The 20,101-nt window shown below is 45.7% G+C and overlaps 8 protein-coding genes across 8 annotated transcripts; 5 read left to right on the top strand and 3 right to left on the bottom strand.

The window, feature by feature from the left end:
• Nucleotides 1-219: 219 nt before the first annotated feature.
• L199_002081 (uncharacterized protein) lies at nt 220-1,864 on the top strand (the record flags this gene model as incomplete). The annotated part of the gene is made up of 6 exons (XM_064887831.1): nt 220-383; nt 505-714; nt 817-906; nt 990-1,472; nt 1,553-1,634; nt 1,700-1,864. 6 exons carry the CDS (start codon nt 220-222, stop codon nt 1,862-1,864), a joined length of 1,194 nt encoding a protein of 397 aa, XP_064743903.1.
• Nucleotides 1,865-2,240: 376 nt separating this feature from the next.
• On the bottom strand, nt 2,241-3,053 carry L199_002080 (uncharacterized protein; the record flags this gene model as incomplete). Its single annotated transcript, XM_064887830.1, has 1 exon — nt 2,241-3,053. One exon carries the CDS (start codon nt 3,051-3,053, stop codon nt 2,241-2,243), a length of 813 nt encoding a protein of 270 aa, XP_064743902.1.
• A 750-nt stretch (nt 3,054-3,803) lies between these two features.
• L199_002079 (uncharacterized protein) lies at nt 3,804-4,580 on the bottom strand (the record flags this gene model as incomplete). The annotated part of the gene is made up of 1 exon (XM_064887829.1): nt 3,804-4,580. One exon carries the CDS (start codon nt 4,578-4,580, stop codon nt 3,804-3,806), a length of 777 nt encoding a protein of 258 aa, XP_064743901.1.
• Nucleotides 4,581-6,854: 2,274 nt separating this feature from the next.
• Nucleotides 6,855-9,531, top strand: L199_002078 (uncharacterized protein; the record flags this gene model as incomplete). The annotated part of the gene is made up of 8 exons (XM_064887828.1): nt 6,855-6,883; nt 7,012-7,281; nt 7,377-7,474; nt 7,557-8,523; nt 8,581-8,685; nt 8,909-8,977; nt 9,035-9,133; nt 9,192-9,531. 8 exons carry the CDS (start codon nt 6,855-6,857, stop codon nt 9,529-9,531), a joined length of 1,977 nt encoding a protein of 658 aa, XP_064743900.1.
• Nucleotides 9,532-9,867: 336 nt separating this feature from the next.
• On the top strand, nt 9,868-12,394 carry L199_002077 (uncharacterized protein; the record flags this gene model as incomplete). Its single annotated transcript, XM_064887827.1, has 7 exons — nt 9,868-9,905; nt 10,005-10,274; nt 10,349-10,446; nt 10,518-11,451; nt 11,513-11,620; nt 11,690-11,935; nt 12,148-12,394. The coding sequence occupies 7 exons, from the start codon at nt 9,868-9,870 to the stop codon at nt 12,392-12,394; spliced, it is 1,941 nt and encodes a 646-aa protein (XP_064743899.1).
• An 85-nt stretch (nt 12,395-12,479) lies between these two features.
• Nucleotides 12,480-16,063, bottom strand: L199_002076 (N-acetyl-gamma-glutamyl-phosphate reductase; the record flags this gene model as incomplete). The annotated part of the gene is made up of 11 exons (XM_064887826.1): nt 12,480-12,539; nt 12,634-12,681; nt 12,759-13,109; nt 13,262-13,473; nt 13,607-14,831; nt 14,894-15,172; nt 15,229-15,254; nt 15,311-15,372; nt 15,454-15,564; nt 15,633-15,766; nt 15,839-16,063. 11 exons carry the CDS (start codon nt 16,061-16,063, stop codon nt 12,480-12,482), a joined length of 2,733 nt encoding a protein of 910 aa, XP_064743898.1.
• A 446-nt stretch (nt 16,064-16,509) lies between these two features.
• Nucleotides 16,510-17,265, top strand: L199_002075 (uncharacterized protein; the record flags this gene model as incomplete). Its single annotated transcript, XM_064887825.1, has 3 exons — nt 16,510-16,533; nt 16,604-17,137; nt 17,194-17,265. 3 exons carry the CDS (start codon nt 16,510-16,512, stop codon nt 17,263-17,265), a joined length of 630 nt encoding a protein of 209 aa, XP_064743897.1.
• A 154-nt stretch (nt 17,266-17,419) lies between these two features.
• On the top strand, nt 17,420-19,821 carry L199_002074 (uncharacterized protein; the record flags this gene model as incomplete). Its single annotated transcript, XM_064887824.1, has 11 exons — nt 17,420-17,662; nt 17,798-18,095; nt 18,158-18,196; nt 18,252-18,409; nt 18,471-18,551; nt 18,616-18,678; nt 18,750-18,875; nt 18,945-19,038; nt 19,115-19,291; nt 19,388-19,585; nt 19,685-19,821. 11 exons carry the CDS (start codon nt 17,420-17,422, stop codon nt 19,819-19,821), a joined length of 1,614 nt encoding a protein of 537 aa, XP_064743896.1.
• Nucleotides 19,822-20,101: the final 280 nt, after the last annotated feature.

Raw genomic sequence — 20,101 nt, 5'->3', positions numbered from 1 at the left:
AAGGCTTTTCTTCCCGTTAAAGGGTCCGTCTGTCTACTCGTGTGGACAGCTTACATACGGATGTAAAGATAAGGAAATGGGAAATGGAAAAAGAGTCATGTTCGGCTAAATTGTCAAATCCTTTCATGGATATATAATATCCTAGTACATCCTTTTCACTCTTCTTCTCTTCCTCTTCTCACTCCCATCCCATATCCAGAACTGGTTATTCAAAGCAAGATGGTCTCAACTACTTCCATCTTCGTATCGGCATTGGCCTTCACTTCCTCACTTGTATCTTCCACTCCTACTCTCCTTACTAGGGATGGACAAAATACCACCTCTTCCTCTAGTGGAAAGGTTGAATTTCAATTCCCATTATCACCCAAGATAATGCTTATCTCGTAGGTCTCTCTCTCTCTTCCATCCATCCATTCATCTATCTATCTATTAGATACGGTATCGTCATTGCATACAGTACAATGCATTTTGACTGACTGACTCTCACATTGTTTTATATACCAGGTTATTCGCTCCTGAAGACGTATGGACCGAATCGCTCGGATTGACCAACAACATCACTCTCCCAGGTTTATCACCCCTCTTCCCCTCTATAGGATGTAACGACGATGCGTCAATCTGTCATATGACAACGGGTGAATCTGAGATCAACGCTGCTTGCTCTACTTCAGCGATGTTATTGGCGGAGGAATTCGATCTCACTTCTACTTACTTGTGAGTACGATGAACCCCTATAGTGGCCAATCGATTACATCATTACCACGGTGCTGCTGATGAGAAGAGGGTCATGCTGATCAAGTCCTCCCTTGTATATAGCCTTATCGGTGGTATTGCCGGTATCAACCCTTATATGGGTACGACTGGGTCTGTTGGGTTCGCTAGATATGCCGTACAGGTAGCTCTTGGGTACGTATTCAGTGACACATCAAATCCACACCATTCATCTCACATCTATCTACTTCGAGGCGTACTGACTTGTGCATCTGCAGATACGAGATCGATACTCGACAAATTCCTTCCAACTGGTCTACAGGTTACTGGTTATTCGGCTCAAACCAACCGGGCGAACCAGCAACTACCATCTACGGTACCGAAGTGTACGAGCTCAACACCAACTTACGTGACAAAGTGATGGGATACGTGGGTGACGTAAAGCTCAACGATACTCAAGAAGCAGCCGAGTATAGATCAAAATACGACTACTCACCCGCCAACCAACCTCCTCAAATATTCAAAGGAGACGTATCCACCTCTGATGTCTACTTTGCTGGTAATTTGTTGGATGAGGCTTTCGGAAATATCACTTCGTTATGGACCAACGGGACTGGACAATATGCCTTGACGGCCGAGGAGGATAATGCGATTTTCGAAGCTATGGTTAGATCTCATACCGCCAAGAAGATGGATTTCAGTAGAGTCGTGTTGATGAGGACGGCTAGTGACTTCGATAGAGGTTATGGTGGTTCTGATGCGTGAGTTTACCCTACTTGTCATAATTCCTCCTCTACTCGATCACTGAAGTTTTCCTCGCTGACGGTTCGGCTGGTCGCAGCGTCACCGCCTTCCAAGCTGAACAATACGGTTTCGAAATTGCCATTGCCAACATTCAAATCGCTTACACCCCTATTATCGAGGTGAGTGATCTCTCCCTTCTTCCGTTCGTAATCCTGAAGTCTGGCTAAAAATTGTCATGATATAGGGTATTCTCAACGACTGGGAATCAACTTTCAGCTCTGGTGTGGCGCCCCAAGACGAATGGTTGTACAACGCTGATATTTTCCACACACTCGTACAAAGGAAGCGAGAAGTAAGGGAATTTGAACGGATGATTAAGCGTTCTCAAATCGCTAAATTCAGAAGATAGATGGGATTTTGAGGGACAATTTCATGGTTGGTAGATTCACTCAAGGACAATGAAGCTACATAGAATCAAGGAGTTCAATAAGTTCAAGTATAATCATACCCTCTCTCATTCAGGTTATAATAGGTTGAAGTCTCTGTGAATAAAAGAAATATAATTGTGTGGCCAATCACGTAATGGATACTACCATCTTCTCAAATCTGCTGTCTGCATGGTGAGGTGTCACACTAGAACTCGTCTCCCCATATTCCCTAGCAATCGTGATTGCATAGTCATTCATCATACCTTTCGAGCAGACCGGAGCTACGTAAGTGGATATTCATTGGAACGTTTCCAATGGATCAGTCAAGAAGCTAAAATATTGTTTGTTCTTGCAAAATCAATATTCAGCTTTTTCTTGTGGATAAGAATCAGTTGCAAAAAAACTGTATGGTCTATTGACTGGCCATAGTATAGAGCCAACTGGTGCTTTCGAGGATGTCAACGGAACGTGAAAATCGGCCAAAGTGAACCCTGCGAACGTCTTTAGCTCTTCAAGTAGTTCTTGTGTGCTCCTCGGTTTGTACTCGTCTGGGATCCTAGTGATTGGCTCAGGCTCCTCGTACTCGGTTTGAGTGTATACAGTTTCGAGCAAGAAATCCTCATCTGTCAAACCTAATTCCGACTTTTTGCTCGTAACCCATGATAGAGTCGGATCATACCAATGTTTCTGATCGAGCTCCACATTCTCTTTCAATATATTTACCACCAGATCTCTAGGATCTGCGACTTGTTTGGCAGTTCGTTCTTCAGTTCGCCGATTACTATCCTGCTTGAGAGCGTCAATGAATGTCTGTGATTTCTTCCACAGATACCCTGCTCTAGCTTGCGACGGGGCAAACGGGTTGTACATCAGCCGCATGTTGAATTTGAATGCACCACGCTTGAAGAGGTAAACACCAGGATTCGCATCGACGTCGTCAGAGACATCTGTGAGACTTGGACGCCTAGTGAGTGAGAGATAAATCAATTTCGTAGGCGGATACATAGAATCTTCTTGGGTCACTTTAGAGGATCCCGAAGAGATTTTCCGATATTTGGTGATCATCTCAGCATCTGGGTTTGACCTTTTGCGTGACGTATTGGGCTGATATACAAAGTGACATTCTGACATAGGCAGGGTGAGCTTGGTAGTTACTGTATCTGAATTCATCTTGAGCGTCGTGCTATTGTGAGAGCCGCGGAGAATAAGAATTGAGAGCGCATTCAAGACAGAAAACTGTGCTGCAAAGACCTTTTGTATCATGTTCTTTTCAATGCACCTGAACTTGAAGATCAATGGAAAGTGTCGAAACCGTTAGTCGCCTCACCTTCTTTGCATGTCGCATTGGGAGGCATCGTATGTACACCTATGTCAGGATCCTCTCAATGGTAGCACAGTGCAGGCAGCTGATAAAGGAGTGGGAACAAGCTCAAAGGTGTGCATACAGATTGCATCTTCAGTGCTGGGAGGTACAATAGCATTGATGTCATATACACCGTACTTTTGTGGCGTGGCCCTCTAAGATATACTGTATGTTGAGGCACAACACAGGTTTTTTGCAACTTCCATTCTGTTGAAAGCTTTTCCTGAGTCATCACTATGCAGGCGGCGCAGATGTAGATGCAAAATTCAACTTACAGTACAACTACCTTGCAAGATTCTGGTCTTCCTGGGGCAGTTAGCCCTCGGTGCCGTGGCTGAAGTCCGGCTAAGCGAGTCTGCTCACGTACACATGCTCTGATGAGGCCTCATGGGACAATCATGAATACATAGTGTCTAGAGCTTTGCCGGGATGATGTACAAGCAAAGATGGAAAGGTCAAATAGCTATATAGTAGTGGCTGCGAACATTGATGAGAATGTTAAAGCTGTTAAAGTTCCGCTATTCTACTGAAGGAATCTCTGATGCTGTGTCAGAAGGTTATTCTGAGATTTGATTTCCGGTACGACTCAAAGTGCAGACAATTGCTTTTTCCTTCTCATCCCATCTCACACATGGTTCCACTACCGTACAGCCCGCAAACTCTTCTGAAATTCTGCTAAACCAGCCATCAATGTCGAACTGTAAAAGACGATCTTGGATATTATTCATCGGCTCATGCGAATCCCTTTCGATCGGTGGAAATGGTCTCACATATTCTTCAAGGCTGGTAACTAGTTTCCTGTTGAAATCAAATTTATTCTTGCGCTCGTGAAATTTTCTGTCAAGCCATTCTTCCGAAACTTGATGTAGGTAATCGAAATAATTACTAGTGGTGCGACAGAGGAAGCTCTCAACACTTTGCCCTGGGCAATAATCGACCCTGAAATCAGTCAGACGAGGAGGATCTTTTCGATGATCTTTCGCCAGTGATGCCAGAAAGTCGAGTGCGTGGTGCCAGGGTGGACCGTATGATCCATCCTCTTCCAGAGGAGCTGTTTGCCTGGCACGCAAACCAGTTCCACAACCAGGAAAAGTGAGTTTGACTCGTTGCGTATTCCCTGAAGATCCCAAGCTTGTGAATGTCGCGCCACTTGTGAGGTATGCGATAGCGACGATCTCAGGTATGCTCAAAGCACCATCCCCATCGTCTCCTAAGGAAGGGTCCGCAGCGCCGTTACCATCAGTCGCCACTGACACAGAGCTTTGCTTATCCGCTGACGAGTCTTCGATCCCCGACTCGAAAAACGGCTCAGTTGTTGTGGTTGTTCGTGACATGCTGGGACGGATTATGTGATTTAAGCTTATATCCAATGTTTGATAGTCATGTGAAGGAAGAGTCAAGAACGAAAGAATAGTAACTTGCTGCTTTTTGTAGTATTATACGGGTCAGAGTGGAGACTCTAGCTTGCTTCCTACTTCGCTTCAAAATCGTTATGCTGTAAGCATCATGGTGCTACGTCACATCTCCTTCTCCTCTTTCCTTTCTACTCGCTTCGAACGGCATAAAAAATGCAAGCCGTGTGTAACAGGGAGATATCTAAGAAGCCAGGTTTCTTACCTTTGTAGTTCAAGAAAAGCTTCTTGGACGCTGTGAAGAGAAGGACTCTACAGATTGCGTTTCACCCGTGTTGACCGGTTTGCGTGGCACATCTGCTGAAAATATGTAGCTATTGGATGTCCATGTGTCAAGAGCTACGGGATACTAACATAGACAGGACTCCCTTTATCTAACTGACTACAGACATAGTGGAAGCTCCACAATCACTGTGAGCGTTTGGTCCTTCAGATGGTTGCAGCTCACACACGAAGGCTTGTTCTGTTTCGTCCCATACAAGCTCTCCCCTCTTTCCCATAGTATAGCCTCCGAACTCTTTAGAGATGCCATCAACCCACTCGGCCAAGTCGAACTGAAATGCTTCAGTTGATGGCGTGTTGTCGTCGAGGTCAGTGTCTCTCCACCCCGCTCCTTCTAGATAAGTCCCCGGAAATGGCCTCTGAAATTGACCAAGACTTGTGGCCTCCCTTCTACCAAATTCATGGTTGTTTTCGCAAGCTTGGTACTTCTGTTCAAACCAGAGGCCTGACCTATGCCTCACATGAGTACAGAGATCAGCTGTGAAGCGCTCGAGAAAATCTATCGGGGTAGAATATGGGTCCAGTTGATAGTGGAAGCCCCTCAGGTCCGGTTCATCCTTTTTGAACTCTTCTTCCACGAAGTCTACAAAGTTACTTGCGTGCATTAATGATCCATCCAGAGAGTCGTTGTCTTGTCGAGCCACAAAAGCGGAAGCGCAGCCCGGAAATACTAGCTTCATTCTGACACGCTCGGAGAATTTGGTTTGTTCAGCCGAGTGAAGTTTGTACCACTTGCCAAAAAGGAGAAGCACAAGGCCTCGGCGACATTGCACGGCAGATCCAGTATTCGTGACTTGATTGCAGGTTGTTATGGAACTCTCTTTGATGGCCATGTCCACCGTATCCTTAGGCTTCTGAGCTAACAAAGAGTTATCGTTGACCTCCAGATATGTAGTGTCTGAGCATGACGTGCTTGAGTGCGACATACTGTAAGGGCGGATGTCAATTGTTCAAGACTGATGAGCTGCGTTGACAGATGTTTTTCTGTAAGACGGACCTGATGAGTCCAGTGTTGAGATATGGGTAGAAATGATGTCATACAAATACCAATTCTAGGATGGCGAAGCTGCTTCATAGCCAACTTATGACTTCGTTATCCGCAAGATCTGCGAGGTCCATTCGTGTTTCAAATTCGCCCGATCCTTTCAACTTCTATACTTCTTACAGACAAAAGCCTATTGTACTGTGACAACAGTCATGCATTCAAAGACGCTTTGATTCTCTTAGGAGCCCGTGGACTTCTGGCCTCTCTTAGATCTAAGATAAGATCTTGCGCTGACGCAAGTTGGACTAGACAGAAGTACCGCAAACGCATCGTCGAAGTCTCGAAACTCAGTAAGTTGCTTTGAACGTGCCCCTATGGATGTGGATTTCAATAACTTGTGGTGTGTGAAAGAATCCGTCGATAATGTAGCATTCTGTAGACGTTGTCCTTCGTCGAGCATGAAGCCACTTTGCTGGAAGGGGGATCCAAAACATATGGCGGTATTCGGGTCGATGATACCAAGCTGACACGCCTTTGTCAGATTAGAACACTTGAAAGTACCATCCATTGACCGGGCAAGTCATATGGTTAAATGTGTTCATGAAATACCTCTGGGAAAGACAAGTGTAATCTCAGCATACTGAAGGCTTGTGGATCCACCGCAGTCGGACGCATCGCCCCGATTGGATACAGGACCACTGTCGAATAGGTTGCATATGATGCCCTGAGGGGAGGGAGTTGGCAAGGCCACCCGGAGGCTCGAGCTTGTGTGGGTACATCTGTGTGTATTTGAGTGTGTATTCAGGCGACTTCAAGGTCTACTCAATTTTTTTTGGTGAAAAATTCGATTCATTCAGTCATTTTTGTATGCTTTCTTACAGTCTCGGTATCATATATTAACTTAACGCAACTTCGAGGTTCAAGATCTCATGGGACCTAAAATGGCAGTACGGGTTGGGTGAGTGTCTGTCTCTATATTGTTTTCGAGCCATTTATAAAGATTGTGAACACGCCGATCGGTTGACTCGTTATGATATACGGTTGAGCTTCCCAATGCTTACATGAGCATGAAAATGTGACCTATAGTTGGCCTCCCGAGCTAGTTTTGAAGCTTCTCCAAGCAATATCAGAAGACTCTGTGGCTTTACAAACCTACTTCCCCATCTCGTCAACCCAAGCACTTGGTAAACTGAAACAGTCTAAGAAGTTTTGTGCTCTGTTCTTCAAGAATGATAATTATATGATAGAGATAGCGAGATTGGGATATGCCAAGAGAGATTTAGATGAGGACGATTGGAACATAGAAGAATGGTTGAAGATTGATAGTAAAGATACGGTGTATGATAAGGTTGTACTGTGAGTGACGCTCTCACATCTTACTATCGCATGTACAGTATGTTTGCAGGAGACACCGGACTGACTCTTGAGGTTCGATGATTTGCGTCCCTCAGACTCAAGAGACATTTCAGAAGTGGGAAATTCAAGGAAGATAACGGGATAAGAGATGAGTGGAGATCATTTGACGATGTACCGAACAGGAGGAAAAGAGGTATGTGATATCCGTCTCTAATCAAGGAATCCCCCTCGAAAGGGTTGTTATGCTAATGAAGCTGGATCATGATGGATATTAGACGAACTACTAGATAAGATTCCGTACTACTTCTTACTGAAGAAGTTATGCAATCCCGACGAAGATCCAAGCCACTCTCACCCACTCATTCTCACCCAAACCCCCGCCTCCACAAACACCATCAGAAGTAAAAGAAGACAACGATCCCTCTCTGTTATATCTATTTCCTCTTTAGGTTCTGCATCCTCTGGATCCGATGCCCCTAGCTCACCAGTAAGACCCCCGAAAAGCAAGAGGGTCAGAAGGACTGTACCCGATTCTTCTCCTTTGATGGACGATCACATGGGAGATGACTCTCGAAGAGCTCTGACGCCTCTGAGATCGATCACGCAAGGACTCAGCGACCAGCTCATTTCGCATGTGCAGTCGCAGGAGGAAAATACCGATTCTGATGATGATAGTCAGGATAGCTTTACAGAATCGGAGTCACACGATCCACCATTGCATTGTCCTTCGCCTGCCTGTAGTGGCGAAAATTCCACGTCAGATGTGGAAGAAGTGCAACCCCCAAGTATCCTCGCCAAGCCCAGCAAAACAAGGAGATCTGTCATCAAGAACACCGTGCCGGATCAAACAAGTGAGATACCAGATGGCCCAGGTAGAGGAATGCAGGATGCTATAGATGTTGATGATCAACAGCCTACTGTATATCCTCAAGAGCTAATCGAGGAAGAGAAGCCGCGTGTCACGGAATTTGTCGATGAGCTTCCGTCAAACGCTTCTTTCCAGGAGATTCTGTCTTTTGTGACACGTAATGGAGCTGTGGACCAAGATAAATTGAGGGAAACGCCTATGGAAATCCTTGAGAAAGAAATGGAAGTTGGTAAAATTATTCTAGAACTCCTCAAACCGGATGTAAGAGCAGGCATTATGGAAAAGTGCTTGACGAACGGTCAGAAGAATCGCGTTCTGGGCCGTGCACGAATGGAGTTAGGATTAGAGGCCATACAGCGTACCATTCAGACTGGGTCGATGAGATTAAATCTACACTCATATCAAAACGCTGATGATCGTATCTACTTTAGCTTATCCCAAGCGCCGATTGAAGGCTATGGCTTCGAATTTCACTCAATACCGCCTGGAGACTACGTGGCAACGCTTCTTAAGCCATTGATTGAATCTGCTGGCGGGTAAGTCTTACACCGTGAAGCAGGTTGATGTGGTCTGCTGACATCAACACAGATCCATGCTCACTGAGTCGGGGAACCGCAACAGTCGTGACTGCTGCATGCACTATCGCTTGGTGTGGCGAAAACAAGAAGCCACCGCAAAACGACGTCAAAGATATAACCGCAAGGGTGTAGAGGTATGTTCGGTCAATGTCTGGATTACTCGCTTCTTCTCCATGTGTAGGAACGTGGAGAGTGAGCACTACCAGATCGAAGAAACAGTGGACCGTCTACTAAAGCGATCCCGGCGAGAGTGAGTGAACGATGCATACAAGTTGAGAAGAGGACGATACTGATGCAGCTAGTCTAGAAACCGAGCTCCCGGAAACGGTATGCTTGTCTTTGTTGAGCTTTCTTTCGGTAGAAACTTGAAAAGGAATCTTAACAAACTTGCCAAGTGGAATGGATTGTCTGTCTATTTTCGTAAACTTGTTTGTGGTGTGCGCTCATTGGATGTCTCTTTGCAGCTCTGTAGCTTATTCCGAGAAGTATTGGATAGGTGAACATCAAGTGGCAAGCGGCTCCGAGCGGAAACACCATTTAGCGGTTCATGTCAGTATGAATCCAAAACCAGACCGCATAGCGGCCAACGGTATGACCATCAAACCTATGACTCCGGCCGGGTTTTGTGATTACTTAGAAATCCAGAGGAGTCATGCACCTAAGTGCAAGCCTTTCCAACGAAAATCGAATCCGGATAGAACGAGGAAGCAAGGTAAGAAACGTGGAAAGAAAGTCAGGCCGAAAAGTGCTAAGGAATGGAAAGGTGGCGCCACTAAGCAGAAGAATGTTGTGAAACGAGAATGAGTGATGAAAGGGTTGTACATATCAGGCTTGTGCTATGCGATCATGCACAACATATATCCATGACTAACCATGTTATACGTATCAAGCCGTGGAAAAGAGTGTGATTGACTTATGCATGAGTTTCGTGACATGTCAGCTTAGGGTACAGTACTGTGTGCTATGATCCCTGAACGAGGATCTGTGTGTCGTGTGTAGGGTCGTATTGATCACCTGTCGACACGTAGCGTAGTGGAATGTTCGAGGGTTCTCACTTCTCATGCTCGTTTTTGCGAGAACCAATTATATCCATCAATTCCATTTCCAGACCTCTCCCAAACGTTTTAGATTGAACTCAATATGCCGAAAGACAGCTCCGGCGCAGGAGTAAGAGTGAGGTGAGCTTTTACCTTTGCGATCCCCCCTTTGGACAAGCTCGTCTACGAGTGACTCAGCTTTCCAATACAGTTTGACTGATTTATCTCTACCACGCACAGTTGGAGCCCAGAGCTTACTCTCAAACTGCTCAAATTCATCAAAGGAGAGAAATACTATCGGCAAGTCTTCTTCCCTCGCTCTTCAACTCTACCTAAAGATCGACACCTGTACGCCCGAGCAGCAGTGATGGAGTTTTTCGAGAAGGTTGAATGGATGAGAGATGCTGAGCGAAGGGGACTAGCTAATTGGGACGTATCAGAGAAGGAATGGAGACCTACAACGGCATGGGGAAGTCATATATCAAATCCTATCAATTGCAGAGTCAATCTGTAAGTGCTAGCTTCTATTCCTCTTTTATCGCAGAACAGGTCGGAGTAGAGCTGACGAGATGTCCTTCACAAAGATTGAAACAGAGGATGTCAGATCGGTATTACAAGCGACAGTATCAGATTGCAGATAGCTCTACTTCTTTCGATGATATACCTAGTGCAAGTAAACGAGGTGAGTGTCCAATGTCCATATCCAAGAGTTGCAAGCTCAGGACTTGGGCTGATTGAATTACATGTGAACAGCTACCTTCCGCAAACTGCACCCGTACTACTTCGTCCTCAAAGAGCTCTGCGAAAGGGGCGAGAAGAAGTGTCGTGCTGAAGCTCTCGAACTTCGAGATATGCCGAAAGCCGATTCCGGAAAGGGTCAACGACGAAAGCGATCACCCTCCATACTTTCGGATTCATCATGCTCCTCATCATCGAGTGTCGGATCGGACTCAAACGACACCTCAACCTGCTTCTCAAACGAAGATTCTGGTAGCTCTATCCAGCCTACGCATACCATGAAGAGATTCAAGACCGAACGATGCTCCTCTGTTCCTGCGGCTGCTGTTGAATCAGGATTCGGGTTAATCGATGAATCCAGTCCCAAGCCGTTGAAGGGAATACTGGACAATAATACCTCACCAATACCTGCTGATACACTCCGTTCAAAGTCTGAAAACCAACGTACGAGTAGCCTTTGCGATACAGAAGACTCCGAATCACAATCTTCTGCATCCTCTTCGGTGATCTTCCTCTCTTCGCGGCCTAAGGCGCTATGGTCACCTGAAATCCATGAAACTACGCCTTCAAAGCAGGAGAAGAAACCGAGCAAGCGTGTCGTGCCTGGGTCAATAACAGAAGGTCCAAAGATTGGTCCATCAGCCGGACAGAAGGTAGAGCTTGTGAGCGCCAGATCGGCGCATGAAGACAACCAAGCTTCACCCGAGGATGCCAAGTTGATAACGGCTTGGAAGGAGATTAGAGGTCGTTGGATTGTCGATCCAAAATATTTGACATCCAGAGTTACTATCGAGCTGTATATAGGCTCGAATAACCCCTCAACCTCAATCGGCTACCTTGGCGATATAGTGGACTGGCTAGGAAGACACCCAGGATATGAAGCATACTTACACTCACGTGCCCGCTTGGAATTGGGGGTGGAAACCTTAGATAGGCGTCTCAGAAACAAGTGAGTATTGGACCTCAATTGGGACACTAGATTTGAGCTCACAAGACTCGCTTGAGATCAGCCCTTCGTCCAATCATTTGCTAAGGGAATACAAAATCTATATACCTCAACCCTATCTTGATGAGCCAATCGTTGTAAAATTGGTAGGATGTCTGAGGTCGGCTGGAGCGTAAGTGAATGCTACAGTAGACAGGCGCAGTCATGACATGCGAGTGAAAGCTGATCAGACATGATACAGGAAAGTTTATCATGTCTTACCCGCCTTCCAGAAATGCGGTCTTTACAAGTCTTTCCAGCTCACTAGCCGACTGTATCCTGGACAGAAATTATACATCAGAGCTCCGTTGTGCACATTCTGGAATTTCCATGAGTGCGCTCATCGGATATATGAGATGTGTACAGCTCAATACCATGCTCATGGGAACCTCACCTCCCAAGAGATCACACAAGAGCTACAAGACTTCAAGACTATCTGTACCGGTCCGTGAGTCTATCGTCCACTGACCGAAACGGATCAAAGTGCTCATCATCCATATTTTAAGCCCGAATCGAGTGGGTTCAGGCATATTTGCAAAGATTTCCACTCGCATACCCGGTGATCAGCGCGCTGAATTAGCAGCGATCGTGAAAATTCAGAAATTGTAAGATCTTCCCTTCTCAATAACGGTTACAACACTGATTGGTAGTGTCATCCAGCACATTTTACGATAGAATCGAGGATATTCCAGGTGAAAAAGATCCTCAGACCCGAATTCATCTCGACGTCGATCCGAAGAAGCCAGGTGATTACAGCAAGAGTGTCGTCGATGGCGTCACTATCATGACTCCCTTGTATTTTATAAAATGGTTCAATCAGCTAAGAGAGAGACAACGAACGGAAAAGCGTCAGCAGAAAAGATGGTCTAGATTGGGTTTAGGCAACGTCAATCCTAAACGCACTTGATGCGGATTTGGCTTTCTGTATATCTAATGTATATACCTTTTCAATCGCGATACCAATGCATAACTCGTCTCATCCGCCTACGGTGCTAAAGTTTGTCAAGGGGAATACCAGCCAGCTCTTCGTATCCAAGGGCGTTGTTGAGGTTCTGAAATTTGCGATAAGTCAACAAGAGTTACCCCTCCCAAGTGCTTGCAGAGTGGCAACCGGATAACAGTAATGGCGAGAGAAACAGAACTTACCTGCATACACTGAGTGGCAGCTCCTTTAAGCAAGTTATCCAATGTTCCCTATAACGCATCACCGACATTAGTACCCCCATCTCTCCTTCCACCACTGAGAAATCAGCTTTGATCAGATCACTTACAACTACGACCACCCTCTTTCCAGAACTGTGTACCTGCACCCCACCCATTTTCCAACCATGTCTCCCTTCGATATCCCTAACATCGGGCACAGTCTTTCCCAATTCGATCAATCGTTCATTCTGGTACTTCTCCTGGTACAACTCGAAAATCTCTGAAGCTCTGAAAGATTTGTCGAGAGGAGCAGTGAGGACTGAGATTATACCTGAGAACCAAGGAGCGACGTTCGGGATGAAAGCGAGTTTGAAATCTTGTTGAGAGGTAAGGCTTGATAGGTGATTGGAAGCTTCCCGTTCGTGGATGTGGTCGGTTAGGGTGTATGGTCTGATTGAAAGACCGAGATCTTGAGCGGACTATATTATATCAACATGTTATAGTTAGTATCAAGCAGAGTATACCAAGATATCTAGGTAGGATACATGGGATGGATCATCGATACAGTATGAGGTGGATTGGGCTATAATGTTTCTAAGGTAGATGAATTCGTCCGGAAGACGGAACTCACAATCTTAGGAACCGTCTTGGGTCTACCTTCTTCATCCTTCTCACCCGATTTCGTACCCGCACCTGAGAATCCCGATACCCCAAAGACCGATGGCATCTGAGATTTGTCCAGATGAGGCATGAGAGGAGCCAAGAGCAGTTGAGTGTTGGTAGCGTAACATCCAGGATTGGAGATTCTAGTTGATCGTTTAGATTCTTCACGTCCGTATAATTCTATTTTTTACATTCACATAACCAATGCATATGCATATGACAAATTCAATTTAATTCAGCTTATATTCTTCTTTATATCTACAATCCTATACCTAACTTCTTCTCTACTTCTTTCAAACGGAAATTTTCTCACCCGGCAAACCATATGTCCAGTCTTTCTCAAATCTATAATCCGCACTTAAATCTACGATAACTCCTTTACCACCTTTTGAAGCTGCCGAGTCGATCGCATCGACGAATGGTTTGCAGATCCCATTGGGGAGAGCCATGACCCACGCATCGACCTCATTGGATTCAGCCATCTTACCGACATCCTCAACTGAGAGGTTGGAGTAGGAAACTTGAGATTTCTTGTATTCCTTCAATGGTAATCCAGCTAATTCCCTTGAGGATACATGGGTGAGGTCTAAGTGTGGGTGGTTGTCAATTAACGAGATGAGGTTTTGACCTGTGTATCCTCTTGCACCGATGAGAGCGACCTTCTTCCTTGGTACCTCTGCAGCAGTGGCGTATCCTCTTCTACCGTTCAAGGCAGCGTTGACGAGCGAGGGTCTAGCGGAAGTTGAAAACGCTCTGGTGGCTCCTAATCGGTGAGGTGGAGTACTGGGTCCAACGGGTAAAAAGACTCTTTCGATTCTACCGGATTGCTCGAACCCCTCAATAATCCTTTCAACCTCTTTGACATCAGCTACACCGTACCAGAACAAAGATCTTCCGGCTCTAGTGAAGCTTCCGTCGGCTCTCTCGAAGTGCCATGCTCGGTTCTCGTCATCTGCATTGGCAGTCCAGAATAACCTCTTGTGATCTTTCTTGATGGTATCAAAGACGTTATCGGCGATCTTGTTCAACATACCATTACCCGAGGGGAGGAATTTGGTCATGACGGGAGTTTCACCTTGAGGATGAGAGACAACAGCAACGACGTCTAAAGGCTCATCTCCGTAGATTGTGGTAGGGGTGTTTTTGAAATCACCAAAAATCTCAGCAACACTTCGTTTACCGGAAATTACTTCAGGATCTCTTTCAGTGAAAACCTGTCGGAGTTGAGTAGATCCAACAGCTTCTACACCAGGTTGCTTGTACAATTTGTGTCCTCTTCGGATCAAGGTACCGGCACCAGCATCGGTGAAAAGTTCTTTCTGGAGCATTCCGGTGGAAATGATAGCAACGGAAGAAGTTCGAGGCAGAGTATCGAGGAGTTCTTTGATTTCTCGGATCTTGAGTTTGGTACCGAATTTGACCCATGATTCCTTCATGAGGGAATCGTACTCCTCATCAAGGTTGATGGTGGAGATTTTCTTTCCGGATACACCGTGGAATAAACCACCCTTCTCGTTGAGATATACGATCTTCATGGGCTGTGTTCAGAGGGACAAGGACAGTCAGCAGCCATCAGGCACTATTTACAGGGATGGCTCACTTCGAGGACTCTGGCCAATTCTCCAGCAGCGACATCTGCATTAACGTTCAAGATCTGACCTTCGGCATTTTCAGCGAGCGAAGTGAGGATGGGCAGACATCCAGCTTTGATAGCAGCTTCGATAGGAGCTTTATCGACTCGAGTGATCTTTCCCACAAGACCGTATTTGGCTTTGTCGAGGTAGTCGGCGGTGAAAACACCGGTGGGAATGGGTCGAGCACGTGTACCGAGTCGCTCAAGAGCGGTGGTAAGCTTGAGGTTTTCTTGGAGGAAAACTCGCTACACACAGAATCAGCATGCTGGGACATACAGAGCGATGACTCAATTTAACTCACTCGAGCGATAGAAAGGGTTTTGGGGTCTAATGAGATCAGTCAGCTAAATGTAATGATTGTTGCAAGTTAACCAGTAACTAACCTGTGATTCGGATACCGTCTTCGTAGTCTGGAACGATACCTTCAGCTTCAAGAATGTCGTTACTGGCAGAAAAGAGGTCAGCTCTAGTCTGCCGAAGGAGGTGAGATGGCAGATCATCCAAAAGGGAGAAATGCGAGACTTACAGCTGAGGACCCGCACCGTGTAACACTATAGGAAACAGCCCAAGTCTATTCAAGAAGGACAATGAGAGAGCGAGATCGTCAAGCTCGTTGGTGAGGATAGCACCACCGATTCTATACCGTAATCGAGTTTAGTCTGGTTTCCTATTGGAGAGATAACCCGGAGATTTCGATTAACTCACTTGAGAACAGCGAATTTAGCTTCTGGAAGAACACCTCCTGGAGAAGCGTCTTTGGATGATTGGGTGAAGATACGAAGGTATCTTTCTACTTCGTGCCGTGATCCCAAAGAGTACAAAAGTCTGATGATAGTGTCCTATCAGATCCGAACCATCTCATCAGTTCCTGCGCTGTATATGTACTCATGCAAGGTTACTTGATAACTTACCCTATCCATACCACCTTCCCTCCCAGCGCCAATGGAGCTAGTCAAGCCTCTCTTCCTGATCTCATGTCCTACTTTCTTAACATCTAATTCGAAGAGGACGTTCTCCTTGGTAGATAGCTGAGAAGCGGAAGCTGATACGGGAGCGGAGGGTTTTGAGAATGCTCGGATGGAAGGCCTGGAGAGGTTGAGGGCGGAACGAGGGATGTTGGAGCACCGTCTTAGCATGGTGTCTGTGGGTGTCCAATCGTGTGTCAATGTGATCTATATATAGTCAAGGTTATGTGGTGCACGATGAGGAATGAAGATGAGGTCGTAGATGTGAACCCAACCCGGACTAGCGAGTCGAATGAAAATCAGGCCAAGGTTGAGAGCAACTTACATGCACCACTGACTGATAAGCTGATAAGAGGTAACCGAGATCAAAACACACAGCCTAAGATCGGATATTGCCACATCATCAACACAAACGGAACCAATTCAGATGCAGAACGATGACAACCAAAATTACCCAAAGAGGCAATCAAAGTACGCGGCTGCCTTTTGGTTGAATGAGTGAGAGTGGGGATGTCAACAAACCATGACCAAACAACAACATCACCGTACATAGCAGACGATAATACAGCTGATACAGCCGACCAACACATCGCATAGCGACCACCACCACCCTCAGCATGTCTGAGGATCAAGAGAATTTAGTATGTCACCCGGTCACCTCATGCATTGTGGTATGGATACAGACTGATACGTTATGTTACCTACTCGTAGGCACCAATGTCACGATTACCTCGATTGGCCTCATCACCCGCCAGACCATCTTCCATACCTACCCTCAGCTCAGCTCCATTGATATCATCTGGCAATGCAAACAAAAGGAAACTGCCTTCATCACCATTAGCTCCGCCATCTGTCAAACGAGCGGTATCTGGATCAAGTTCCGGGCTGAGATCATCGCAAAGAGGGGGATTCGTTCCCTCTGCCGTCCAGAAACCCTCCTCAACTGGTAGACCTGCAACAGCTTTCGGAGAACCAACAAATAGGAGAACAGGAAGTACAGGAAGTACAGGCAGTGCTGGTTCTTCATCCACATCGGCAACTACCAGAGCTAGAACGGCTGGGACCGTGGCCAAAAGACCACCTGTCAGCGCAAGTTCGACTACGACTCGGAATGAGAGTACGCTAGGGAGAAGTATGGGACCGGGTGCAAGAGCTACTAGTAGAGGTGTTAGTCCTGGTTTGCCTGGTCCGTCAACCGCCAGATCAGCTATAGGGAGTGGAGTAGCTAGTGCTGCACAGTTCAAGGTGGGTTAGCTAGCCTGCATAGGTCGTGTTTATCAGCTAACTTTCTAGGTGGACAGAGCCATGATGGAAGACTTGAGAATGTTGAGAGGATGGTAGGAGGCTTCAAGGATTTGTTGGAACGAGAGTGAGTGATGAGAAATTCACATACCGTGATATCACTGCTGATTTTCGATCAACTCTGTGTCTTAGACAAGCGAAAAGTCAGTTGACCGATTCTCCACGGCGAGCCTATAACTGATGTCCATATTAAACCTTCTCACTCTCCCAGTATCATCCCTTCAAATGTCCCAAGTCGATCTTCAAGCCCTCCTCCAATCCACTCAGAATACCGAAAGAGAAGCTAGGAGAGATCTATCTTCAGCTTCTGAGGAACTCGCGGCTCTGCGTGCGTCTCATGCGAGAGAGATTGATGATTTGGAGAGGACGATAGCAAGGAAAGATCGGGAAAAGAGGGGTCTGGAAGATGAGTTAAAGGATAGTAGAGAAGAATTGAGTAGGGAGAGGGAGACGATACGACAGTTGAAGGTGAGTTTAAATTGCACTTTTCGACCCTGCCTGCGTCCAGCATTCAATCATACGACTATCTAGATCACTCACTCCGACTGAACTGGACTATATGTGATTGATACACATGATACACTGACATAACCCCCTTCTTAGCAATCCCTTGCCGAACAATCCACTCAACATATAACGCTCTCCGCTCAATTGCAAGCTTCGCAAATGCAACTGACCAGCGTCCAAGCAGAAGTAGAACGAGCCACTTTGCGCGTGTCCGCCATGAAAGCTGAATTGGCTGTCGGTCAGGAGAACGCTAAGAAAGCTGAGGAAATGGCAGTGGGGAAGGTCAAAGCAGCTGAGGAAGAAAGAGATAGGCGGATAGCTGAGATTGAGGAAGAGCTGAGAACTGCTGAGACGATAAGGAGAAAATTGCACAATCAAGTTCAAGAGTTGAAGGGTTAGTCTGATATACACAATCCGCTAAAAAAAGTTCACTGAAGGGAAATGATGACTATATAGGTAACATAAGAGTATTTGCTCGTGTCAGACCGGCTCTCGGTAAGCTATTCCATTCGATCTTTTCGAAATATGCAGCTTATGGTGGTTTGTATAGCCCATGAATCGTCATCGCCTGAAGCTCTTGCTGAGATCGCTTATGGGGACGAACGAACGGCCCAGGAGACTGGTCAATCTCAGATAGTAGTGAAGAGCAGATCGGAAAGTGCGACTGGACAAGCGAGAGAACAGGAATATCCATTCACTTTTGACAAAGTATGACGACTTTTTACCTTTCCCTCCAAACCGACGTTGCTGATGCGTGATATGTCGATAGATATTCGCTCCTCGTGCTGGCCAGAAGGAAGTCTTCGAAGAGATTTCCATGTTGGCCCAATCGGTTCTAGATGGATACAACGTGAGCTGGAATCCTAAAGTTTCTTGAGGCAAGGACAGTCAGCTGAATTTCACTGTTTTGACAGGTGTGCATCTTCGCGTATGGCCAGACGGGTTCCGGTAAATCTTGGACTATGGAAGGTGGTCAGGTAAGCTTTTTCTCCGTTGTATCGAGAACAAAGAAGTTAGCTGACTTGCAGATGGGTCGGGTTGATGGTAGAACGATCAAGACGCGGGTATGATACCTCGAGCTATCGATATGATCTTCACCGTTTCTAGTGGATTGAAAGACCGAGGATGGAAATATCAGATGGAAGGGCAGTATTTGGAAGTGTACAATGAAGTGGTGAGTCTTTCGTCATGTCAATTGCAGTCGTTTTTGTCATCTGACTGATTGTGCAATGTGATATGATAGATCAACGATTTACTTGGTAGTGGTCAATTCGATTCGAAGAAACATGAGATCAAAACTGTCGATGGGAAAGTAAGCGTGACAGATGTAGTCAGCAGTGAGTGACTGTTCAAATTGACATTTCAGCGATTGCACCTCATTTGACTAATTCTGCCTGTTGTTGTACTATACAGTACCACTCAACAACCCTCGTCAAGTATCTGCTTTACTCGAACGAGCAAGTAGTAGACGTGCGGTAGCTGCTACGTTGATGAACGAGCGATCTTCAAGATCCCATTCGGTATTTACGCTGAAAGTTAGAGGTGAAAATCCATTGACTAATGAGAGGTGTGAAGCTATGTTGAACCTTGGTAAGTGGAAACACATCCATTTTCCAACTATATGTAAAGAATCCTTTCCGACGATGTACCCAAGAAGCTAATTGTCTCCTTCAATATCACATGTAGTCGACTTGGCAGGATCAGAAAGATTAGAGAAATCTGGAGCGGGAGAGAACAAAGATAGGATGAGAGAGACTATCAACATAAACCGATCTCTATCTGCTTTGGCGGATGTGATAGGTGCTTTGGGAAGTGGAAAGGAAGGTGGTCATGTTCCTTATAGGAATTCAACTTTGACTAGGTTGCTGCAGACTTCTTTAAGTGGTGAGTTGGATGTTCATCAAGGTTAACAGAAAATAAAAAAGGTTATTTGATGTACGGTATATGAGAACTGAGCTGATTGAGTATTCTTCGTACTGTCAGGCTCAAGTAAAACACTCATGATGTGTAATCTGTCGCCTCTGTCGGTACATCTCAACGAAACGCTGTGTTCCCTTAGGTTCGCTACGAAAGTCAACTCAACTGTGGTGGGACAAGTTAGAAAGCAGGTCGCTAGGTAGGAAATATTATCGGGTGGAGATTTGAAGTGAAGTGAAGGAGAGATTTTGACGTGATGAGATAGTGAAATATCTTCGCATTTTCTTAGGAACTAATCTGAGATTGTAATAGATAGTAAATCGTTCATATGGACAATCTGGGTTAACGGTTTGCGTACATATACTCAATGGAATATATCCCTTAGAATACCTTGATACCTTTTCGTAGACTAATTTTTTCAATGTATTATCAAATCTCATCATGATCAAGATCGACGTGATTTATTGATTAGCGAATATGAGA

Source organism: Kwoniella botswanensis, chromosome 1 (assembly GCF_036426115.1).
Source record: "Kwoniella botswanensis chromosome 1, complete sequence".
NCBI classification, from domain to species: Eukaryota; Fungi; Basidiomycota; class Tremellomycetes; order Tremellales; family Cryptococcaceae; genus Kwoniella; species Kwoniella botswanensis.
This window is presented reverse-complemented; position numbering and strand designations above follow the sequence as displayed.